An 18,847-nucleotide genomic window follows, 5' to 3' on the forward strand; every position below is an offset into this window, starting at 1 on the left:
AAAAATTTTAACTACAAAACAGATGAATATTTAAAAAATGAAATTCCTAAAATATATACTCTGTGTTTTGTTTTGAGTACATATTCATTTTAGGTGGTTCTGCTTAGTAAATAGAACACGTATTGTGTCTAACTGAATATTTCATAGATTCTGGTCTTCTCTGTTTTAATTTTTTCTGACAACTATCAATGCATGTAATATTTTTCTCAAAACAGAAAAATATGTAATAAGAAACAATTTTGGCAGATTGTGTCTCCTACTAGAACAAGGATTTTGGAAAACTACCCTGTATAACCTTGGAAAGTTTATACTTTAAAGGAAAAGTTATGTCCTTTACATAGGTTCTTGTGCCCAAGAGGAAATACAAGTGAAATTATTTCAGTACATGAGGCTTAAGATTTGGCAAAAGCCTTGTGCTTTTTATGCATCAGTGAGACTGGTAAGCAAGTAATCATACAAACAAAGGCTGTAGATTATAAGGAAGCCACAAAACTGAATGCAGCCTAAAAATAAACTTGGAGTTCAGCATAGATAATATGCTTTAAATGAAGAATGCAGTGTTAAGCAAAATTAAAAGGCAGGCAAGGTCTCAGAGATTACATGTGTTATTGATGGAAACAGGCCAGACTACCAACTACCAATTATATAGTGTTGTCAGTGTAAAAACTGAAATGTGCCACATTTCCAGACTTCCAGTTTTTTCAACTTCATTCAGCTCTTGCTTATTAGTAACTTGCGTCTTGCCCCATTCAACAAAGAGCACTCAATAGTGAGCTCTTTGGAAGCAGGGAGAAGGCAGAGGAAGCTCCTCACTCCCGACTGCCCAAATGGCTTTTAGGGCAATGCCAACCCTGCCATCCCTCCTGCAGAGGTCCCGGACGAGCCTCTCTCCCTGCTGGTGTGGGTGGGAAAGGGCTGAAGGCCAGGGAAAAGGGAGCCACTGCTGCTGGGAGTCCGACTGATCTTGAAGTGACAAGAGCAGGTACACAGAAAAATGACACATCAGCAAGTGAAGTAACCCTCTTTTCCCCTTCCTGGGAAAGGGCTGGCAGCAGCTGGGAGCTCAGGCTGCAGGTTAGTATGGAGGAGAGGCACGACTCCAGCCTCCTGTCCTTCCTGCTGGAGAGAGGGAGCTGCCTGCCTGTTCCTACAATTCCTCTGTTGTCTAATGTAAAGTACATTCTTAGGAGCGTTTGCCTGAAAAACCAAGTGAATCCCAACAATTCTTGCCATATGTGTGAATATCCATGGTAAATAACTGCTTGAGTTAATTTTTAACTGACTTGGGTAATATTTGTTTTGGTAGGCACCTCTGAAAATTCTGATGAAGTAGTTTTGCATCATTAATTTATATGTGATCTATATAAATGGCATATTTATGCTTAAGAAAGTTGGTCTCCTGGATTTAGTTGTTTTCTAAGAGGTCATTTTTTGTTCTATCTTATGATTCATGTGTATTTTTTATTAACTTAATCTCAATATTTTCAAGAAGAATAATTCTAAGGAAAAATAAATGCCTTCTGCAATTTTTTTTTGGTCTTAATTTACATTTTTAATGTTTCATTAAAAGTGTTTAATTTTTTGGGTTTTGTGTGAACTTACTCAGGGAACTAAAAAATCTGCCTAAATTAGATAAGTAATGTCTAATTTACTAAACTTTAAAGTCTTGATTGCAAAATTAGGCAAGTTGAATTCCATGCTAAGAATTTAAACATCACTGTTCAGACACCTTTAAATCACAGTGATAAAAAAAAGCGAAGTAAAAGTTCTTTTTTTTTTCTCAATGGGTTTGAAACTCTCGTGATATGCAATGCCACCCTTCCCATCTTTTTCAGAATCTGCAAAAGCTAAAATATTATGGCTATTTGCAATGAAAATTAAATTTCCCATGACATAATTTACCTTTAGAAATAGAGCTTTTGAGAAAAACTACCATTATAGAGCATTAGATGTGTCTGTAGGTTTGGTCAGCATGAGACACTTCCTATTATCATGTATTGAGATTAGATGATTGTGGAGTCAGAAATATGGATGGATTAACATGACAAATTAACATTGCAGCTCTGGACACTCATGGCCACTGACTGCATTTGTTTCTAGTTCTGGAAATAGATGGTAAATGTATGTGTGTATCTTAAGCAATTTTTCCTGGATTTTACGTCTAAGGCTGTCTTCTACTTTACATTTTACTTGAGATGAGAGTTCCTATCCAATTGTATGAATGGCTTAAATGATTTATAATTTTGTTAATATGAGGTAACTTATTATGAGCTTAAACCTGGTGATTGGAAAGTCATTGAAAATAATTTTGGAATCATTATTCTATGCAGTGTTGTTAGATAAATGAAGATGAGCTAGATCAAGAGAAGATATTTGCATCTATCTGGTGGGATTAGATAAAGGTATACTTTAAAGAATTAATTAGATTTTTTTTCCCTCCTCTAAGCTAGTTTATTATTTAACACTTGAGCTCTTGAATCACTTATCCTGTGTTTCCAGCTGTTGTATTTATAGCAAACATCTGGTCCCACCTAAAGCAAAGTTTCATTTCTTTGTAATAGCTGGACTGTGAGCTCAGTGTTATCATTGTTGAGCTTCCTCCTAGAGTTAAGTTATAATGAAAAAGAAGTAATTCTTGAATGTAGCACTTCTGGAACACCATAAATTAAATATATTTTCTTTACTGCAGTATTTCTCTCTGATTTGTAAAAATGATTATAATTTAGTGACTGTGAAGTATTTGTGGGAAAAAGTAAACAGCAACTAATGATCTCTTCTCTTCTGCAGAAAATTACATCAGCAGTTTGAGATGTATAAGGAGCAAGTGAAGAAGATGGGTGAAGAATCACAGCAGCACCAGGAGCAGAAGGGTGATGCCCCAACCTGTGGCATCTGCCACAAAACCAAGTTTGCTGATGGCTGTGGCCATAACTGTTCCTATTGCCAAACGAAATTCTGCGCGCGCTGCGGAGGAAGAGTGTCCCTGCGGTCCAACAAGGTACGGAGCTGTGGGAGCTGGGCAGCAGGCTCCTCCTAAACTCATTGCTTATGAATCCAAATCACATAACTACTGAAATGGATTTCCTCTAAGGAGAAATCTACTCCAGGGCCTTTTAAGATACCTGGCCTCATTTAATGTAATTTCCAATTGCATATGAAGTTGTGATTATGGCTTTTATGCTAATACATATCCTTTTTTGACTAACAAGCAAGTAAACTTCTTTGATTGGAGAATGAATCTCTATTTGAGAAACAGAAGTATATCTAGTGATCTAGTGATGCTAATATTGAGATATTGATTATTACAAAGTAGAGCAAGGATTTGTTTCTTTCCTGCTTGCTAAGCCTCTTCTGTACAAGATTATTGTAGAATTAGTGTTAGAAAATTTTATATAATTTAATATTGTGCTTTAAAATATTTATTAGCTATTGTACATATCCACACATATTATGCATATTTATATGTGCATACATATGCAAATGTTAACCTATTTCTGGGAAATAATTATATGCACTAAGATATATTGTTCTGTATATGCTGGAGTTTATAGTATAACAAGTGGTAAACAGCCATCTGAATTGTTAAAAAAGCTGAAGAATAGAGTATAAAATTCAGCACAACTGATGTAATCACAGAAAACTCCTCTGAGATCATTTTAATCAACATTTTAGATAAAATGTTCATATCTGATACACAGAATCTTTCTCAGATTCTGACAGATAGTTGTAGAAGACTTATGGCAATATTCAGGAAGTATTATGCTAGTATTTTTTGAAAATATGTATTTTGTAAACAATACAATTTTATTATTTTAATGTTTATTCATGTGATATTTTTATATAATTTAGTTACGTAAGTCAATTTTTTCAGTAATATGCTCATTACAAGTACCATGCAATTGGTAAATATTATCTTTTGTAAGGTAGGAGACAATAGGATGCATGTTATGTGTTTCTTGGCCTAAGATTGAAAAGTAGGTTTAAATAATAGATTGAAGTTTTTGATTAACAAAGTATAAAAAAATAAAAAATTATAAAAATTTAATAATAGTTCCTGATAATTAAAGTAACTGACATTATGTCTAAATGTGTGAAATCGCCTTGGTTTTAATTAAGGTAACTTAAAAATGCTGCCTTCAGTATGTTTACATATTTTATGTTTTTTTTTTAAATAACTAAGTCATGTTGCTAGTAATAAGAGAGATAATTTCTGTATTCATTTCAACTGATTACAAAAGCCAATTAGGACAGATATTTGATGTAGGCATGTCATTATGCCTACATCCTTAGAAACATAGCGCTAGGAAAAATGCTTCATTTCCTAATGACACATTCTGATACAGCATTTAGATTCTCCTTGAGAGGGATCATTTGAACTTGACAGACAGATATACGTCTGACTTCTCTTGGCAGATTTCCAATGAGATTCTTCCACAGAGTCTTAGGTAATTCCTACTCATCATGCTCATCACAGATAGCTTTTCTTACTGTCTAACCCAAATCTGTCTTTCAGTAAGTCAACTTCTCCATTCAGTCTGAGGCTGTTCTGCAACACTTCTCAGCTGGCATTTTCTTCTATTTCTTCTTTTTGCTAATGTAGTGTGAGGCTTCCCTGCACCTCATTCATTTTTGTTCTAGATAATTTGTGAATCAGGTGAACAGAGTATCTCTGGACTGATCTCCTGTGAGGCTTTGCTGGTGAAATTTTTGCTTAAAAAAGAACTGATCATTTATTGCTGTTTTTTTTTTTCTTGTCCTTTCATTAATTAAATTTTCTCGTGGATGAATTTATTCCTATTCCATGGCAGCTGAGATTCTTTAAAAGCATGTAATTCCAGCTGAGCAGTAGGACTAAATCCCATTTTCTTACTTTCTCTGTGACTACTGGAAAGAATTCTAATACATGTAACAGATGTGAATTCCCTCTACTAAATCCATTCTGACTTCTCCATGTTTTATCATAATTTATTCACATGCTGGTAATTTTATTGTGTATTTGAGTTTCTAAAACTCTGTCCAATGTGGACCTCAGACTCAATTGTCTATTCTTCAATTGATATAATGTTGAAATTCCTTAAAAACATTTTGGGATTTTTGCCAACTTTTATACTTCTTATCAGTGAAAGACTGTATTACAGTTACTAATTATTTTAGACTGGAGATTCTTTACACTAACTATAATTTAATTAAAAAATGGTTTTTGTTGACTCACTTTATAGCTTCTCTTTCTGAAATATTAGTTCAAGGTATGTCCTCCAGTTTATTCTGCATAAAATAATATTCTAGAGTAAATACCTTCCTAATCACTGTGAATATGAACAAAAAAGATCTAATTCAGAAAGAGTGTGACAGTCTCCTTGCTTTATGCCTACACGGATTATTCTATTAAAACTATTTTGGTCTACCAGAATTCATCCTTATCTCTCTTCTGAACACAATTTCAGTTTCTGAAAAGATGACTTCTATTAACTTCATATTTTAAATTTGCTTTTTTTGGTCTCTGTAGACATTATATATATCTTTAATGTCTGCCTTGGACCTTATAAAAGGTGATACTTATGCTGTCTGAAATGTTATTTGGTGGATCTGTTTGAGATCTTCATAATATCAAGTTTCAAGCAAAACTCTTGCCTTTTACTCCAGATTCTCCTCCTAAATTGTTTAGTACAGACCAGTATTAGCAGCATGCACCTCAGATGATGGAGAATTGCAAAGAATGCTCCTCTTTCAAAGGTCTCAAGGCTGACTACTGCTTACATGGTTCATGGCCATGAGTAGGAGCAGGGAGTGGAAATGTTTTGACAGTTGTCAGAGCATTAGATTAGGATTCTCAAAATGTTTGGATGATGTATTCCTTTTTCAGTTTTGTTAAAGTGCCTTAAATATGTGAGCATTAGCATTCAGTTCAAGCTGTACAAAATTATCATTATGTGGGAGTTCCTTCTAGCTCAAACAAATAAAAATGATAATGGTAGCACTTCTTCTGTACAATTTATCATCTTGGTGAATGGTGTATTTAGCTAAATGGGGATTAAATTTCAAGGGAGTAAAAAAACCTTGAATAGTCATCTTTTATGTTTATGAATGCTTTCAGATTGATTAAAATTTAAATAATAAATCATGTGAGAGCAAGCAGTAATAATTCTTAGTAATAAGAGTACCACTGAAATATTAAATATACTCTTGTTCTTTTTTTTTATTATATACTAATTTGTATAGGGAAATGCACATTGAATGAGTCAGTAGACAGCAGAATGAGGTTTATGCAGGTGAGAAATCTAAATGCTAAAATACAGCTTCCAGATTTGATACAACATTTTGTGCAGCAAATATGAATTTTAGCACCTCAGAATGGCAGTTCACTAAACCAACCTTTTACTTGCACAGGAAGGAAACAATGTTTGTCTAGAAAGTTAACCTAATGCATGCTGCATACCTTCTTTCAGAGTATTTGGCAACTTACTAGCACTTGGAGCCACTGAAACACCCTTATTTCTTTGTCTTTGAAGAGCAATAGTAAGAGATTTTCAGTCATTTTGTAGGACCCAAAAACAACATGGGAAACATGCAAGGTGTAGGTAGGGAACTTCTCTCAGTTCCGCTGCTTCAGTGCAAGCTTTGCATTCTGATAATTTCCTTGGGGTTGTTTGATTTTGAAAAAAACAAGCTCCCTTTACTGAATGATTCTAACTCTGGACTTGCAATGTGATCTGTATGGAGTTGCAACACGAGACTGTAGCATACTTGTGGTAATGCATAATCATTTCCATTCTGTTGAGAATTAGCAAGCACTGAAGAATTAGTCTGTCACAATCAGGTTTTCTAAGTCACTAGGATTTGGAATAAACTCCACGATTTGTTATTGCATACGAGTAAGTTGGTCTTTAGGAAATATGGTTTGAGTTTGCATTTCTCTACAAAAGACACATAACGCTGCAGACATGAGGAAAGAATTCCTCTAAACAGTTAGTAAACTACCATTTTGAACCAAGAGATATTGCTCCTTTCCAGTCTGTAAACTTTACTTAAAAACTACTTTGCTTGCAAGCTAATACCTAGCAGAACTAATATTCAGAGTCTGTATTTCTGTTCTGATTCTTTGGATTCTCTTGATTGTTAAAAACCCCTGTGATTTTAATACAAGCTTTGTTGATATTATCAGTCCTTCAAATGGCAGCTGCGCAAACTATTTCTGTTATTAGTTTTATTTATTTCTTTACATTGGATAGCTATTTTGATCTCAATAAACAGCAAATGATGGTCTCAATTTCAACAGAAGCTTCATGTTTGAACTCTTTACTATAAAGCTTTCATAAACCTTAGAGGTTGTTATGATCCTGATACAGTGAAGAACACAAAGTTTTACCCAGACTTATAATTTTAGGCAATTAAAGTGAGAAACATACAGTCTTGAAGAGTAGCTTTGGCTCATGCAGTCAGATGCCAGATTGACCTTGTAATAGATCTTTTAAAAAAAGGATAAGGGATAAATACTGACTCATTCTACCTTTTTTTTTTTTTGAGTATAGGATGGAATTCTACTTATTTTGCTAACATTTCTGTGTGACTGAATACTCATGGAGATAAGACCTTTCTCCTTAAAACCACTGTTAAAATATACCTGCATTTTCATGTGGAACAGGACAAATACCCCTGTTCTTTGAAAACTGAATTGAATGATTTCTCTAATGTCCTTGCTATTGAAATGCCTGACTAGGCTGTCTTTCAGATGCTCAATAACGTAATTGCTTGCAGTGTACTGCTATGAACTCAAAAAAGTTTGACAGTGTGTGTGGAGGAAGCTGAGAGGCTGGAGGAAGTCATAGGTGTTTGGTAAAGTGTGATGGCATGCCTTGAACTTCTTCTCATATCTTTATATTTTGTAGCTTGTTTCTGAAAAGAGATTCTTTATCCTGGACATTATTCAACACAGGTTGATTGTGTGAATTAAGTCTTGGTTACTGTTATGATCAAAGTATGAATGACAGTATTTTGAATTATGCTTATGGATTATAATTGTCTTAGATAGTAGAGTGTACTTCTTCAGAGGTGAGTATGAGAAATTGAGGCTGTAGATGTTTTCATACAAAATGTCTCTGAACACTGTTTTCTTTCTTACTGCAATGGGACAGGAAACCTTGCTAGGAAAGTATGAGACCACCTGGTACTGAGCAGAAAAATATTTCTCTGCCCACAGAGTCATAATGCATGGATGTCCTGTGATTTAGATGGCTTCCTATGCTATTTACAATTCGTATAACTGAGAATACCACTAAAACCCATAGCATCTTTAAAATGCTTTAATCTTTTGCCACTGAACATAGGATCATAGAATAAATTGGGTCAGACGGGACCCATGGAGGTTTTTCTGGACCATTCTCCTGTTCCATGCAGGATTAACTTCCAAGTCAGATGAGTTTTTTAGGACCTCGTTTGACTCAATTGTAAAAACCTCCTAAGAGAGCAAATCCCAAACTCCGTGAGACAACCTCTTTCAGTGATTAACAACTCTTGCGATTTTCTGTTTTTCTTACATGCCATACAATACCTTAATTGTTACATTTTGTTTATTTCCTGTGCATCTTCAAGAAAACTCTGTCTTTGTGTTTCCTACAGCTAAAATTCAAATAGTTGAGGGATGCAAGTAGTTCCTGTCTTCCCACATCCTTCCCTATCCCAGCCTTCTTTAGGCTAAACAATCCTATCTCCCTCAGCTTCTCCTTGTATATTGCGTGTTTTATTGCCTGACTGTCTTGTTTGGCCTCTGTTGTATTCTCTCCTGTTTGTTTGTAACTTTAGGATTGGAGGGAACCTAAGCCTTCTCTGAGAGTTAGGTGTTACAAAGTTGCATTTCATACAGGTATTGGAAAAACAAATTAATTGTCACCCTTTTTTGGTAAGCAGTTGTATTCCCAGCACAGTCAATGCTTAACCAAGTGCCTTCATTTAGTCTCTGTATTGGCATGTGAAATTAAAATACCAGATAAAAATCACCATTCTTCATTCAGTAAAAGAGGCAATATTTTTGACTAAAAATATTAAAAGTTATTTTTCTAAAGTATTGTTCCATTTACAATTTAGATAGCTAAGAAGACAATTTCTTTGAGGAAAATAGCCAATAGGAATGTTTTTATATAATATTGATGGGTATGAAAAGGAAAGTATATGTGTTATAGACCTGGCATGACATGCAGCAAACACTCGTGACAAAGTCTGTCTCCTTGTGATTTATAACTCCAGGATTTTACAGGTATCTTGAGTGACTGACATGCAGTTTTGCCATTTGAATACCCTCAAGTTGTCTGTAGTAAACAAACATTCTTAATTTCACTGAACTCTTTGCAAGTGCAAAGGATTGATGAATGCTAATCATTTGCAGCATTGGGGTCCAAGGTATGAGCTAAATGCTGCATCCTTTTGATGAGATGACCCATTCTTTTGTGAAGATAATCCAGGAATGACTCACAAATTATTTTTATGAAAATTACTTCCTTTGAGCATTTTTTCAACAATTTTTTATTATAAGATAGTCTCAATTTCACTCATGAAAAGATCATGAAAATTATTGAAATTACTTATTTTCACTATATCTCCTTTACCACTAGGGAAAATAAGAAATATATATATTACTTCCTTTGATATTTATTTGTTTATCTTACTAAAAAATTCTAGTACTTACTTTTAAAATGGATGTGACTCTTTCCTTATTTGTGTTTTTTTTTTCCCCCCCTGTCCTTTCTTTCTTGCTTTCGTGGATATGAACTCCAGGAGGACAAAGTGGTTAGAGCCTTTTTTCTGTTTAAAGTTCTTTTCTTTTATGGTCAAATTATTTCCTGCCCTACATTTGCTCTCATTTACACAGGTGTAATTCCCACTGAAGGCAAGGGGAATTACTGTCATTAAAATGAAAGCAATGCTTGGCATAAAAGGCTTAACTGTTTTTCAAATGGCTTTCTAATAACCTGTGAGTTGTTGTGAACAGTATGCATGATATTCCTCTCTGTTTGCAGCTTTTGTGAGCATGCCCCTGCCTTTCCTTTGCTTTTGCAATATATGTGCACAGCTTAAAATAGTTAAATGTCATTTGTGTCACAGGTGTTTCTTTGATAAAATTCATTTGTGTTCCTGTAGAAGTGGCATAAAGTGATCAAAATGATTTTTACACTCTGTATCACTGATATGTATGCTCTCCACATTTTAGGTTGTAATTTTTTTGGCATGGTAGTTCAGTTCTGATTGTCAATGACAATACAATTAAATATTAATATATTAAAACAATACCAGTAAATATTAAGAAAAAATATCTATCTTAAACATTTAGGAATATGCCAGCAATGTCATAGAGTTATCCACTAATATAAATTATTTTCCAAACTGGTTTGTAGGCTTTCCTAAAATATAGTGCACATAGTGTATTCAGCATAATGTCAAAATAATGTTAAATGTTATGCATATCACTGACATTGTTTGTCTTGATAATAATGCACATAGAAAAAATATTTTACCTTAATCTTTTAGTTTAGCCAGGTTTAAATGGTAGTATAAATCTGAATTTGGGAATGAGCCTGGGTAGGTTTCAATATTTTCACCAAATTAGTGTAATGGTTTCTAAATAAGAGAATTGAGAAAACTACATGAGCTGGTGTAAATCTATTTGTCCATCAAACTCTCTGCTGCATTCTAAATAACTTTAAATTACAAAAGCAATTTGCCCTGTAATGCTTGAAAAATAAGTTCTGGATTGAAATGGAGTAAAGAAATTCTTTAAAGTTAGTATACTTTTAGTTAAGGTATACAGAGAATGGCTTTTTCTATAATAAAATGTAAATTTTTCTTCCTGATAGAAGTGTCAAGGCTCACATTTGACTTGCTCATATGATTCAGAAATACTTGGCTTCACACAGAAGTTGTAAGCCATGTGCTGTTGATACCATTGGCGACATATCTTTAGTAGCAGGCAAGTGACATTTGAGGTGGGCCATCTCCTGGTGGCCCAGCCTATTGGAGGGTACACAGCTTTCTTTTGGCCTTTTTCATCAGTGTTTCTCACAGTTAAAAGGCTGAGAAAGTTCAAAATCTGTGAAGTAACAGCATTTTGTAGAACACAGAGGTAGCTGCTGAATAGAAAAAGCAGATGAAGAAAAGGAATAATTTTCTCCTTGAAGAATGTACCCTTTCTGTATAACCTTGCAAGTAACTGATGCATGCTAACAGTGCTTATTCCCAGTCAGTCCAAAAACTGATGCCTGTGATATCATCCATGCTGGAGCCATGTCAAATACTAAATTCACCTGGAAAATAAAATTAAAAAAAACATGTGAAGGTTATACTATTATCTAACTTTACCATGTGCATGTGTTAAGGAGGAAAGGGACAGGAATTTCTCTAGCTAATCAACTAGTTAGATTTTTCCATGAAAAAGGACAGGGGCTTAAGTTGCATTATGTAATGTCTGATTCTGCTGATTTTGAAATAGATGTTTTAGAAGGCAGAAAAAACAACAAATGCATTAAGTCAACTTTTTCTCAACTATAAACATTGTAAAGTAAGAACATCAGGGATATTTTGGTTTATATTTTAGTACTAACTGTAAGGTTAAAAGCCCTGGTGTAGTGAATGCAGTGTATCAAAATAGGTACCTTCAATATAAACTGTGGTTTTTTGTATGCTACAGCACTTACCAGGAGATTAACACACCCAGTGAAACCTTAATATTATTTTTTATCCTTCATTTTCCAGTGTTAGTGTAGAAGGTCTGAATTCCAGTATTTCTTAGGAGGCCTATTCTGTATTTTGTAACAATAGAATGGCAAGTTCAATAGAAAATGCTCCTAAATAAAGCTATAGATACTTTGTGACTGTTGATGGCTTGTTGACCCAATTTAAAAAATAGCTTTGGAAAATGGGATGTATTCAAAGCACCAGGTCTGTAAAGAGTAAGAAATATATTTTAGTGTAGAAGTAATTGTTACATCTTTTGAATAATATTGCAGGGTAAAGCTGGGACTGCACATGGAGTTGAATAATTGGGACAACCATAAAGCAGTTTACTGGTGCTATTAATGGTGATGGGGAATGGAGTTAGACATGGATCCTGGTTGTGTTTTAGTGTTGTACCCTTAAACACACACAGAAGGGAACTTAGACTAGATGTCCTTCTATTCCACTTGTGGGACCCTGCCTGGAGTGCTGCATCCAGCTCTGGGGTCCTCAGCACAGGAAGGACATGGGCCTTGGAGTGAGTCCAGAGGAGGCCACCAAGATGATCAGAGGAATCAGAGCACCTCTCCTATGGGGAAAGGCTGAGATGATTCTCCAGGCTGAACATCCCAAGAGAAGACTCTGGGAAGACCTTATAGCAGCCTTCCAGCACCTGAAAGGATCCTACAAGGAAGATAAGGACAAAAGTTTTAGCAGGGCCTGCTGCTATAGGACGAAGGGAATATGGTTTTGAACTGAAGGAGGATTGGTTTACTTAGGGTTGGTTTACTTAGGTACAGGAGAAGGTTTTTAGTGTGTGGAAAGTAAAATGCTGGAACAGGTTGGCAAGAGAGGTGGTGGAGTGGTGCTCTGAGCAACCTGATCAAGTTGAAGCTGGTCCTGCCCATGTCAGGACTAGATGAGCTTTAAAGGCCCATTCCATCCCAAACCATTCTTTGGTTCTATGAGATTAAATATCACTTCAGAGTTTGCAGCTCACTGTGCCTCTTGCCACACAGAACATGGGAGTGACTCATGGATGTCACAGTCCTTCCTTAGTCAGGTATATAAAGAAGTACTTTTACAAAATTGAGACCCCAGTGTGCTAGACAGGAATAATTTAAGATTAAAAGAGTTAGATAGTGTCTGAGAAGGAAACAGGTAATGTTTTAAAATTGAAAAATAGTGTGAATTTTTTCCAAATTTTGGATGTTTTTTCTTTAAGAAAAAAAGGTACATTTAAAAAGGTTTCCTGCATTTCAATCACTAATTGTCAGTCAAAATGTGACTATGAGGTAGAGATTTCTTTGAGAAACTAGAGTAAATTAAGACTGTTAAAAATGAAGTTGATTTAAAAAAGAAAGGTATACAGCATCATCTCCTTTTTACTTATACTTTGACAATTATATTCCTAATCGAATAACTTTATTGAAATGAGCAGCACATTCACTAAAATAGTGAAATTTTGTGATGATATCACTGAAAATCATGGAAAGTGTGATTAAACTGATGAGGAACTAGGAAGTGCAATGCAGTTTGGGCAAAAATGTCTTTAAATAGTAGGAAATGCAAAAGTAGTAGAATTTCTAAATTTTTACTGAATTTTATCCCAAGTTTAAATGAAGTTATAGACTTATTACCTTTCATTGGAGACCATGACTTTAAAGTAACCACTGATACTCTGAAGACAACAAATAAGTAAGCAACCTAATGCATTTTTGGAAAGAGCTGACAGGAGAAAATGGGGTTCCTTCACTTTGCTTGTTATTATCTGGCTTTTTAAAGCTGATAAAATTCCAGTGGAGTGCTTTGTTATGGACATATGAGGTTTAGATTGATTGATTCATATTTTTAAATGTTTGTTTTCAAGTCAGAAGTTTTGTAGTGACATGAAATCAGTAGTGGCATGGCTGTCAGAGCTTCTGATACTTTTTTGGTCCATTCCTCTTTTCCAGTGGATTCAGGATCTTGTTTTCAGAGAATCTGTTTTAAACTGCTACAGATCAAAGCCTTCACCAAGACTGTTTATAATTTTGTACAGGATAAACCTGAGGAAGAATGCAAGGGAACTTGTTTTTTGTTCTGTCTGTATTTTCTGTGCAAGGAAGTGAAATATTTGGCACTTTCTTTGAAGTAAGTCTTCTATCTTTCTAATGTTATTAATTTTGAAATGCTTAAGACACAGACAAATAGCTTGTATTTAAAAATCTATTCTGAAACCTCCACCAGTCCTAAAAACTGTTTTTTTCCTAAAACAGTTCTATATAAAATTACCGTGGAAAGGATAAAAAAGCAATTATCATAGGGTATTATTCTTTATCCCTTTATCTTACTGCAGTTAAAACTTCCTATTCCCCAGTTTTACTTTGTCATGTTCCAAAGTAATCAACATTGTCATTCCAGTCAGGAGAGACCTAGGTGTTGACCTAGGTATTTTCAGTCACTTTTGTGAAAATTTCACTGCTAAAAAAGAAGGTTTTTCTCCTTTTACTTCTGGCATTCTGAAGAGATTTTGGGCCCTACCAAGCTCTGTATTATTTCTAAACCATCAGTGTTGTAATTCTGTACCTCCACAGCACCTGAAAACTTTCTCATCTGGAATTGAAAAAATGCAAGAAATATTTGCAGAAGCCATAGGTTGCTTCTCCTACCTCTGCCTTCTTGCTTCTGGAAAATATCTGCTTGGGGAAACTCTTGCCCTGTTCTCGACACTTGACTCAAGCTGATTTTCTGTCTTATGAAGAAACAGACTCAGAGTCTCATCAAGATTTTCATGGCCTGTGTATGCTCTGTGTATCTTTTTTTAACAAAGAAATATGTTAATTTACAGATCACTGAAATTTGGAAAAAATCAATTTTTTAGAAAGAGACTCACTATAAAATATAGAATATTTCCTATACTTAGAATATCTCTGAGAAAAGTCTCTTGTACCAGCTATTACATAGGATTGTTTTCTGAGATACCTCTTTGCTGTGGGGAGCTTAATGATTTTCCTCAGCTCGTGAGTATTGTCTTTCAGATTGGGATCTCTAAAAGTCATTCAGAGAGTTGGCAACTTAGATCTTCCTGAATCCACTTGGGCCACTTGTCCCAGCCTGTTCTCTGATCCTGTTTCTTATATATCCATTTGTCTGCGTTGCTCTCCTTTATCTTATTGCATTCAGACTGCACTCTTGTTTCCTTGATCACTAACAGAAAGCACCTCCAGTAGCAGAAGGTGAACAAACTTCTCGGTTGAAATTGGACTTGGATTGCCAAACATATTTCAATACTAGGTTCTCCTTTTGCCTATCAAAATTATCCTGCAATCAAGACATGTCTTCTGCTCAAAATACGTTATACAGCTTTATTTTCAGTGTTTTCAGGACTACCGTGATGTGACATGATAGAATGTAGTCAGTATACATAGATTTTTAAATCTTCAAGTAGCAGACTTAAACTTGTCTGAAATCCTGGTGAAGACATTACATAGTAAATACCTCCTACTAATGGTGAAATTGGCATACAAATGTTTTCTCTGAATTAGATCTCATGTATTGCTAACTTTTAGGGCCATACCAAAACACACTGTCAGCTGGCCATCACAGTCAAAGTACAGGGAGATTACACTACATTGTAGTCCATAGTCCAACTTAATATTAACTTCCTTGAGTTGAAGATGTTGGAGGATTTAATTTTTTATTTTTTCCTTTTTTTTTTCTTTTTTGCCTTTTCTGCAATGCTCATTGCCCTATTTTCTCATGCACAGATCATTGGCTTCAAGGAAGGGTTCAAGGAAAGGGGAATGTCTTCCTAGGAACTGCCAATCTCCTTTTACAGCTTCTGCTTGAAATTCAGTTGGAGAATAAAAATAAGACAACTCCTTCAAGTGATGTAGCTTAACAAATGATCTTAGCTATGTCAATCCAATAGCTACATGGGGTTTTAGATCCATGTAAGGAGACTTTTCTTTCATTATCTATGCTCCGTGCTTAAAGAACACACTCAGATATGTTTCTTGCTTAAGAACAGAGGCAAATACAGAAAAAAAATGACAGCGAGTCTAAAATTCTTTTTACAGTCATATTTGTACTTCTGTACTAGATGAGCAAGGGTTTAAATGTCCAAAAATTTGAATAATTTTTTTTAACCCACAATACTATGTGTAAAAGATGCTAGTCCTTCCTATAAACCTTGTCCTTTACATATATACTATGGTGGTATAATTTTACAGTACAGAAATTAGAAGTAGCTGGTTTGGTTTTAGGTGTACTGAATTTATGAAAAGCCCTAGGGGTGATTTAGAGAGAGTCTGGTGAAATTAGAGTGACCTGTTTTTGTTTTGCTAGCTATTTTTCCCATCCTGGTAGCAATAGAATTTTATCTTTTAACTTCAAATTATTCAAAATAGATTAATTTTCCATTGAAATTCTTCTTCAAGCTATCCTAAAATAATCTTGTCTTAAAACATGTATGGAAACATTGCTATAACAATAAAAACTATAGCACATCAATAAATTTTCACTTTTGTTCAAATTAATAGAGCAAGAGCGGTTACAAATAGCAATTTTGGAACCAGAGGATGAAACAGTTCTTGAGCAGTAAGTTTTATTTGCCACCTGTTGTAATATTCAGAAACATTACCATGTGCTATTAAGTTCCAGGTGTAGACCTTTATCAAAGGTAGCTCAGCAAATTCCTCATTTCAGTCCCAGGTGTGTAACAGCACACCTAGGACTCTTTGGACACAGTTAGACTTTATGGCACAGCAGGGGATGGTATAAATGTTTAATTATCTAGATTCAGCTTCAGTGGCTGGAAACCAGTGCCTATATATATAAATAATGAAGACATTGCTAGTAATAGAGTAAAGCAGCAAACCTCCCAAAGTGTTTATTTAGAGCTTTATTTAGCTAGTGCCTTCAAGGAACAGATTAGTGGTAGGTTTAGGAATTAAATGAAAAAGGCCTTGCATCTGGGTTAATATCTGTTTGCTCTGTAGATCTCCTGTGTGAAAAATGGAATTTGCATGGCCAGTATCTGTTGATATGTGAAATACTGTATGCACAGACAAGACAGTTATTCAGCTTGGTGTGAGTGCACTTATGTAGACAGTTTTAGTAGATGTTGAACTTCAGTGCATTCAAAAAAAACATTAAATAAATGTGAAAAATTCTGTGCTAAAACAAGATGTCACCTATGAACTATAAACAGGGTATTCGAAAATTAAAACTTCCTTGGTTTGAATTATTATAAAGATGCCATCATTCAGCATCAAGATCTACAGAAAAGCCTGCATTTCAGGTAGCTAATTCAATTTCAGTACATTTATATGTATTAATGTTTGTGGCTTTTTGAGAATTAGTTTCATGTAGTTCACAAGCCCTTTTTAGCATTTTAGATCTGCAAGAAATAAAATACCTAAGTTTTGTAAACCAAATACATATTAACAGGATTTCTGTTTGATATGGGTGATAATATACTTTCACAAAATAAATCCCTACAATGTTTTATTACTGATAGAATCCAGATGTATCTTTATTAAGTGGGAATCGGAGTAATTTTTTTTCCTATGTATATATACACCTCCCATTTATCTTTAGATGTTTAAAGTTGGTCAGTGTTAATCACTAGTGTTTATTTAACCTGTTCGTCTTTCAGTTTCAGTGTAATTGCTACATAACTTCAGAGTCATGACCTGTTTAATTAAGGTGTTCTTGTTCTCAGATGCTTGATCGTGTGATTATGAAATATGATATTTATTACTGTTGAGGACTTGAATTTCTTACCGTTTTAGGTAGACAAAGTATGGGATCTTTTTAAGGGATTGGAATAGTTTAACCTCTACATTTAAGATAGGATTCAAATGCCTATTTCTCCCAATGTGTGCAATTTCCTAGTGTCCTTGCATTCAATATTAGTTAATTTTTAGATTATAACACCACGATGATTATATTTTTTTAACAAATTGGTTTTGCTCTGTAGATGTGAAGCAAATTCCTCCTACTTTGCTTTAAATTATTTTTTAGTTTTAACTAATCCTTGTTTGACTTCTATTTTTTATTGACTTCATTGTGGGCGGCCAAAGAAAACTTTCCATGTAGTGAATGTCTGGCCTCAGTAACTTGGGAGGAGCATAATTCTTTAGATTGTTCTTAACATTGTTGTATAGCAAAAAGTGAAAATTAGTTAAAAATGTAGTGTATAGATTCAGATACCAATCTCAAGTACTCATTTAAAAATGTCAAAAAAGCTATATTTTGTTCAAGAGAAAGTGCTTTATTAATATTGACCACATTGCAAAAGATTTTTTTTGGCCATAATTTGTGTTTCCGGATTCCTTCTAGATTAATATGGTCGTTTCTGTTTTATATCTTATTCATGTATTGATTTTAACTGGCTATTTATAAAAGACTTTGAAATAGAATAGCTATGATCCTAGAATGACTTCTGTAATTTTCTTGTGTCATAAGCTTAAAAAAATGCGGTAGATATATTTAATATTATGAATGGGATTCTGATACCATCTTAGGTAAGGGTTTGTCCATGCCCCAAGTCCACCAAAAGGCTGCCTGCTGTGTAAACCCTTACTCAGAGGAGAGCCTGCCACCAGTTACAACTTGCACTTAGCAGTTAGGGAAGGAACAGAGAAGAAGCAGACCACCATCTTCACTTTCCATGGACTTAAATGTGGGTTAGGTCTGGTCCAGAATTGAATTGAATAGAATTGAGAATTCAGCCATATATAATTTAACTTTCTGAGATTAAAAATTCTTGCATAAAGAAACCATTGTATCAGGATTTAATCTCAAGAAGAGTGGCTGTTTAACCACTTTTCTTTCTAAAGACTCAAACATTTAGTCTAGCCCAATTATATAGACTGCATGTGGTGTCTTCGCAGGGCTGACTTGCTTCCTATGACATTGTCTGTAGTGAACAGTGAAAAAATGAAGGGAGAAGCAGAAGCCACATGGAGATGGATCAATAGTAAGATTCAGTGGTTTAACAGGGTAAATTGATAGGAGCTTCCAGCTGTGAGTTGGAATGTAAAACTACACAGCCTATTTAGAAAGAATTCCCAACAAATTACATGGGGGTTTTTTTAGGCAAATTCTGTGTCCTTTCTAAGGCACAGACATAGTTTCCAGGATATACTTCTAGAAAGCC

The 18,847-nt window shown here is 34.6% G+C and overlaps 1 protein-coding gene across 41 annotated transcripts in view; it reads left to right on the top strand.

Moving 5' to 3' along the window:
• RIMS2 (regulating synaptic membrane exocytosis 2) overlaps positions 1-18,847 on the top strand; it is a 443,811-nt gene that overhangs the window by 84,292 nt on the left and 340,672 nt on the right. For all 41 annotated transcript variants that reach the window (XM_054296393.1, XM_054296400.1, XM_054269313.1 and 38 more), the window contains one exon: positions 2,788-2,998. In XM_054296393.1, the coding sequence (XP_054152368.1) occupies positions 2,788-2,998 (211 nt within the window). The remainder of the gene's footprint in view (positions 1-2,787; positions 2,999-18,847) is intronic.

This window comes from Melozone crissalis, unplaced genomic scaffold, assembly GCF_028551555.1.
Source record: "Melozone crissalis strain CALT ecotype California unplaced genomic scaffold, PUWL_Pcris_2 ptg000002l_1, whole genome shotgun sequence".
NCBI lineage: Eukaryota > Metazoa > Chordata > Aves > Passeriformes > Passerellidae > Melozone > Melozone crissalis.